The 7,502-nt window shown below is 37.2% G+C and overlaps 1 protein-coding gene across 4 annotated transcripts in view; it reads left to right on the plus strand.

Annotated features, from left to right (window-relative positions):
* ANKS6 (ankyrin repeat and sterile alpha motif domain containing 6) overlaps positions 1-2,003 on the plus strand; it is a 37,302-nt gene extending 35,299 nt beyond the window's left edge. For 2 of the 4 annotated variants that reach the window (XR_008839862.1, XR_008839861.1), the window contains exon 18: positions 1,225-1,311. Coding sequence is in view for 2 of the 4 variants with exons in the window: in XM_056484923.1 (XP_056340898.1) it covers positions 1,225-1,274 (50 nt within the window). In the remaining 2 variants the exon portion in view is untranslated. Of the gene's footprint in view, positions 1-1,224 lie in introns of all 4 variants that reach the window. The other 2 variants (XM_056484923.1, XM_056484925.1) reach the window with 1 other exon arrangement.
* The last annotated feature ends 5,499 nt before the right edge of the window (positions 2,004-7,502 follow it).

The following is a 7,502-nucleotide window of genomic DNA, read 5'->3' on the forward strand; positions in this document are numbered from 1 at the left end:
ACCGAAGAGGACAGAGTTGCATTTCAACTTCAAACAAGAAGAAATGGAAAGCTGAAAAAAGGTCAAAAAAGGATTCTTATGGGAAAAAAAAAAAAAAGTGGGGGTGGGAGGTGGGGGAGAAAAGCAACTGAAATAATTTCCTCCAGAGGAGCAGACATAAAATTCTATATGCTAGTTATAACAGATGTGTAAGAAAGTGTTTCATGTTAAATCCTCTGATAAAAATGGAAACACTTCATGCCAGTTCCCTTGCCCATTTATCGCTTGCAACAGAATTTGCCATTTCTAAAAAAATGACATGAAAAATGCGACAGCATCCAAGGTTTATACTCAGAAGGACACAATCCTCTTCTCCTAGGACATTTCTTAAACTCATTATGAAAAAAAAAACATTAAGAGTAGTTGGAGGTAAAGCTAACTAGCAGTTAACTTAATTTGCCTTCTAATGCCAAGTTTATTCAAATGTTTGAAAGAAAAAGATGAGCCTTGTCACTTGGTAGAGGCATTCAGCTGCTCTCCCCCATCTAAACAACACTCCTGATAGATGGGAAGAAATTCAATCACCTGGTAGGGCCAATGAACAAAGGCAGGACATCGATTTCAAAAGAATAAACTGAATATTCTCCAGACAAAAGTTTAAATGAAGAGTAGTAGCCATGCCTATGATGAAAAAGGAATATGATGCCATTCAGTCTATAGTTAGTGGCAGTTCTTGTCTTCTGGTTTCTCTTTACATATTACAGTATGTTATATACAGTGACAGATAAGTATTTGCAGATACAGAGTTGTTTGTGTATTTACTTTTCATTTTTGGATTCAGACTCAAATATCAAGTGGAAATTATCCAGAGGAGCAAGTTAGAAATTGAAGAGAGAGAAGTAAAAATAGGAGCAAAATCTATACAGACTTGCATCTAAAAATCATACAGGATTCAGGTAATCACTTAGTGGAAAGGTACACATTGAGAAAAGAGGAATACTTGAAACTTTGTGGCAGTAGGTGACCTTTTTACATATGAGTTTGCCTTTTTATACCTTCTCCTTACAGGAGACGGCTTAAGATGAGTAAAATGAATTACAGGATCAAACTGTTAGATATTGGTATAACAAGTACATTGGGAAATGTGGGCCTGTTTCCAGTAGTTCTGGAATTACTCTCTTGTTTACAGCTGTGAGTCTTGCTGGTTGCAGTTTTTCAGACTTCTTTTTTTTTTTGCTCTTACAGCTCCTGGCTGCTCTTTAAAACCACAAGAAGCTGTTTCTTCTAAAAGGTAGTTACTGGAACAAAAGTTGTTTTTGTTTGTTTGTTCTTTTATGGTGAAGTTTGGCATCTAAGTAAATCCAGACAAATCCATACGAATGAAAATTGGAAAAGTTAGTCCTGACTATACTGACATAGGATTTTCTGCAGTAACGTGCTTAAAATACAGAACCCACAGAAAGCCAAAGGAAATAATAAAGAGATTGCTTCTGTAGTTCAACCCAAGTGTTGAATTGTTGAAAGCATCAGTGGTCTGGATTTAAGAAGAAAATCAGAAGAGCAGGGAGAATGGATGAACATGCAAGAAGATGGATGTTTCATTCCACTCTTACCCATAGATAAAGAAGCCATAGGAGACCTACGTGGACACAGTCAAGAGCAACAAAAGCACAGAAGAAGGCCACTGCAAATTATGACACCTTCTACATGGGGAAATGCATAAACTAAATATGCCTCTATTGACTGGATACAGATAAAGGAGTCTGGATTGAAAATGCAATGATGTCATGGGAAGGAATATAAAGGAGAAGTAATGCTGCATTCTTCAATAACCAAAATGTACTTTATCTATTCAATATTATGAGCTTAGAACAGCAGCAAAAGTAAAAAACTAAATACCTATTTGTAAAAACAGCACTTTATTTGAGAAAATGCATAATCTGTCACCAATATTTAAACAGAAAAAATGTTAAAATATTTTATATTGCTGACTTTTTTTTTTGAGAATAAAACCATTTATGTGATATTGGCTGGGTTTTTTTTAATAGTTACACTAGCATATCCTTAAAAATACATTTTTATAACTTGATTTTGTAGAAATTTTGAAATGAAAGTTACTGTAATTACAAGTAGAAATAATTTTCTGCTTAGTAAATACAATTTTTGTTAAGCAATTAAAATTCAAATCATCAGGAATTAAAATACAAGTCATCAGAAGTCTCTGGCACTGTTTGTCTGAAGACTCAAGTACTGCAGGTAAAGGCAAGACAATCTTGGAGCTCCAATTACCTGAGTGCTCTCAGTATGTAACTAAAGAGTTCACATTTCTTCAGGCTCCTTGCTGTACTGACAGCTCATGGCTGCTTTTTCTGCCTTTGAGAGGAGGTAAGTTTGAGACAGAGTCCTGTGTTGTGTGTCTTTGTGTCAGGGCTGGCACAGGCAGCTCTTTAAACTCTGCTGTAGGCAGTGGAGGTCTGGTTGGTACCATCACCAGGGCCTCAAAACCCAGTATCTCACTGGACTAGACCAGAAGTTTGATTCAATTGTCCAGGCTCCACTGGCATTTGCCAGAACCTAAGGCATCCAAAACACCCAGAAGGAATGCCAGACATGACACTACATGAGGGTTATGATCAGGTTGTTCATTGCAGCCACTTGGTCAAAGAGACCATTCAGAGATGGAGAGTGTAATTTCATTGACTTCTGCTAATTTGTCACAGACTTTCAGAGGTGAAAGCTTTTTTTGGTTCCTGTTTGCTGTTCATTTTCTGTGTCATCCTTTTGTCATTTAAATGAAAATGTTTGTTGCCAAACTTTGCTTAACTCATAAGAAAAGTGATACCTTCTGGGTTTTACCAGAGAAGGAAATCCTACAAAAACAGTTGTTGTTATGATTCAGTCTAGCATTATAGACTTGACTAATCTGTAGTTATTAACCTAAGATTTTGCTGAGGAGTAATGTTATTTTACAATAAGCTTTTAAAAGTTTCTTTGAATTTAATTTTCTTTTTCTGCACTTTGGCGATTAATGAATATTAGATTTTAAATAAAGATACTTTCTTATCTGGAAATTATTCAAGCAGTCATCTATAGTATTTCTCATGCTTCAGCAAATGGCTTAGAAGCCAGGTACCTTCTCAAGGGAATAACTTTGGTTTCCAGAGTGAAGGGGAACATAAGAGTTCATGCAAAGAGATTTCTTTAATACCGAGATCAGCTTAATTTACAATTGCTTGGCTTATCTAACTCTGACACTAATAGCCTCAAACTTGCCACTTTATTTTATTTCAAAGCCCTCTTGGCAGTACAAGGGTACATTTAGTGGAAAACAGGCTTTGTCCATTAAAACCAAAACTTCTTGTGCTATATTTAAAGCTCATTTGGAACACTTAATTTCCAGTCTCTCAGAAGTCTGTATTATTGAAATAAACTGTTAATGCAATGTCCTTAAAGTGTCACAGGAAGGAATTGTTTCAAAGCAATTTTTGCCACTTGTCATTCACAGCATTCCAGTGTGCATTAAAACTTAATGGAGTTAACATGCAGTCAGTCATAAAAACAACAGCAAATAGATATTTGAAGTATGATTGCCATATTCCTGGCATTGCACCTATAGCATTTTAATTGGCCTCCTACTTCTCTGAGTTTTTATGTGTAAGAGTGTACAACACTCTCAAAATAGGTCTGTCTGGTGGGATATCAGCCCTGTTAGCTGAGAGGTAGTGCTGTACTGGAGCAGGGTTCTTGAATGTGATAAACAGGCTCTTATGAGTGTTGGAAAGCAGGCCCATTTGAGACACTTCCTTATAAATAGCCTAAAAATATTGTGTGTTCATGTATACACTTGATATGTGGTTGTGAGTTCTTGTTTTTAGTAAGACTATGTGATTTGTTACCCTACAGAATTTGTAGCCTCCTATTGGTGCAGAGAGTTCCTGTTTTTGTGAGCTCTGGAACAATACCTTTGCACAGACAGCAGCCAACAAAGTGCAATAGACTTGATCACAATGGGCCTGATTTTAACTGTTCTACACAGATTTCTCCATATATAATTTTTCCAAGTCACTTTCTGCTGCCATAATTTCCTAAGAATGGGAGGAATAAATAAAAGGAAAACAAATTGAATAAAAGCTAGAGATAGAAGCACAGCTATTAGATTGGGATTTCTGGTTTTCTTTTCAGGATCTGCCTCTCTTTTAGGTTGTTTTTTGAATAGTCAGAATTAATATTGAATGCTCTGGGATTCACTTACTTCAGCAGCTCAGGACTCCAAAGCTCTTACTGTTTATCACAGACTTAGTTCAAGATCTGTTGCTCATATACTTTACTTACAGCAAACAGAAAGTGTCATTCTCTGTGCTAGTAATTAAATGGGATATGCAGAGATCCACTTTTCCAGCTGCTTGGGCCACAGAATACAAAACAGAGCTCCAGTTTATATATGCTACTAAAACATTGTATTATCTCCTATCATGCATTTTTAATTGCATATTTGGTGTATGTGTCAAGCACACATGCAAACTGTAGTCCTTAGCAATGCCACAGATGCATTTTACACAATCACAGAATGGCTGGAATGAGCCTTTGGAGTATTATCATGTCCAGTGTCCCATTGCTGAGGCAGACCACCTAGATGTGGTTTGTCTGGGACCCTGTCCATTGGTCTCCCCTCATCCAGTGAGATACTCTTCATAGAAAGCTATCAGATTCATTAGATGTGATTTCCTCTGTTGTGAATTTGTACTGACTACTCCCAAACACCATCTTAAAATAACTGGACGTTATTTTCAAAGTTATTTTTTCCACCACATTCCCCATAGTCAAGGTGAGACTGATAAGGTCCAGTTCCCTGAATCCTCTTTCTTGCTATTCATTAAGATAGGGAATGTTTTCTTACACTGTGCAGAAGTGTTGGCCAATCACCACAATCTTTTAAAGATAATTGAAGCAGGTTTTTAAGGACACCAGACAGCTCCCTCAGTATTTGTAGAGTGCATCCCATCCAGTCCCATGGACTTGTCTGTATCATACAACATCTCTGGAATGTCATGGAAGGATATTTTGTCATCTACATGTGCCCCTCAGACAATGGGTGTTATGCATACTACACCTCTGCTAGTCCTTTGGTTGTTTATTGACATCCTCTTACAGTGAATTTCGTAGAGGTTTGTCAGCTCTATTCCAAGTATCCCATCATTTTCATTGCACAGCAACAGCATTCATGGTTACCATTCCCTGGGGATGCTATATTGTTTCTCAGTTTACACAGTGATACATAAACTTTGGGGTTTTCCTTCCAATTCCTTGGACAAAGAGAGTGAACAGGTTGCAGCTAAAATTTGCTGACACTTTTTTATGTTACCAGCATTCAAGCAAATCCAGCATCATGATGTAGTGGACAACAGTCTTTTAAAATGCTGAGACTTTGTTAGGCTCTGTGTATTCTGAGGAAAATGACCTAGTACATACTGAATACTGCAATACACCCTGTATTTTCTAGCCTGACATAACTTCACTCTTGCCACTCATCACACTGACAAGTACCATAAAACCAATTAAATCAGTGCATGGTTAGGAAACAGGCTGTTAGATTCAGGAACAGATAGCAAATCCTGCAATAACAGAATGCCTCTCCTTAGTGTAGCCACAGGTGGTTTCCTGTGTTTTATCCAGATTACAGACTGTGAAGTCATACTGACTAGTCCTATGATTCAGCCAGCCAGCAGGCCTGGGTCCAACTCCCAGGGAAGCCAATGGCTCCAGGTGCTGGTTTTTTTACACAGCAATAATTATTCGCAACCAAGCTCCTCCTTATTTCCTCTGTGTGAGGAGAGATGTACCTTCTCAAGTATCCTGAAATGAAAACTTGGATGGTCAGACAAAGATACTGACTTCTAACATTAATAGTGTCAATTCTTTCCTCAATTTAGAGGACAGTGGTGTTCTTAGATTAGGCAGCACCCCATGACAATTCCTAAATGTGTTGGGTTCTCTGATAGCACTGCTTAAACAAAATAATGGTTTTCTACTTGTGGCAAGATGTTTGCTGAGAAGTTGTAAAAAAAAAAAAGTTCCTTTTTATCTTTCAGTAAATAAGTACTGAACTAAAAAGCCAAATACTGGCCTGGTTTGTACCTGTGTAACCCTACCACATCCAAGCCACAGTGGATTGAAGTGCAGGGAACTGCAAAAGAATCTGGGCTAAAATAATCTAGAAATGAAGTATCCCACCCCATGTCTGGTTGCATAATTTTTGTGCAAACCCAGTGTGTGTGCAAGGAAACCATAGGTATGTTCTTACACAAGGAGCTGCAGAATGTGTTTGTTGTATTGGTTTAGATATCTTTTAAATTTTGTTGGTGGCTCACCTCCCTGTTGGAATTCATTATGCCATTGTTTAACACCTTGGAAGGCCTTGCCACTCTCTAATCTGATGAGTAGTTACTTGATAAATATTACAAATGTTATCAATGGACTTGTTTTGTAATGCCTTTCTTTTCTGCTGGATCAAAGCAACACAAAGAGCAGTTCATTATAGAGATGAGGGGATGAAGAGGACAAAAGAAAACTACAAAAGTACCCCCACTAGAAAACCCTGACTTGGTTGGATATATCAACAAAACTAAGCAAATTATTTAGCTTGTTTATTATGTGGAAATTAGAAATAGCCTTCTCATATGTTAGCTATTATGTACGTGTGAATATTTTAAATTAATTTGGGAGAACTGTGCATAAGCACAGCATGAGAAACTCCTCATTTCTCTCCTGGAGACAACATGCAACATTAGAAGCGTTGCACAGCCATTTCACAAGCAGAGCATGCCAAATACAGAAGGCAGAGCTGATGATAGGATGGAAATCCATACTATGCTGTTCCCACCTTCTGTGTTTGGCTCCCCATGTTACACTGGATTCCTTTTAGTTTACCTAACAGGCACAGAGTCTAGATTCTTTGTTTTGTACCTTTAAGATGTCTGGCAAAGACACACCAGTGATTTCTTAGGTGGAACAAGGATGGTTCAGGAAAGGAAGACGAGAAAGACACTGTCCTATACTTTTTGCATTTTAAAATTAAAAATTGCACAGAAAGTTTTAAAACATGAATGAGAGCTGTATAGCTTTATTAATGTAAAAAATGTAGTATTTTTAAAATCAAAACAAAACTACACACATCTAGAAATTTCCCATAAAAACATAAAATAAATGTTTACTTTCCATTTGCAGCAACAATATTTTTGCCAGCTTTGCTGTCTCTGTTCATGTACCTGCTTTTTTCAGTCTGTCATCCTAGGTTTTTTAACATTCCCCAATGAGCTCATGTTCCCTTGTAAGTGCTTATTATTAGAGCCAAGTGCATGCTGCAATCCAGATAATTCACTTCACCATTGTGTTGCTTTTTTGTTATACATGTTAGACATGTATATTTATAATGCAATGAAACCTCAAGCTGAGGTCACTGGATGAAAGAAGTATTTATTTGTCTGAAAAGTCTGAATGGAAGACTATGTTCTTGACATTAGTTA

Source organism: Oenanthe melanoleuca, chromosome 2 (assembly GCF_029582105.1).
Source record: "Oenanthe melanoleuca isolate GR-GAL-2019-014 chromosome 2, OMel1.0, whole genome shotgun sequence".
NCBI classification, from domain to species: domain Eukaryota; kingdom Metazoa; phylum Chordata; class Aves; order Passeriformes; family Muscicapidae; genus Oenanthe; species Oenanthe melanoleuca.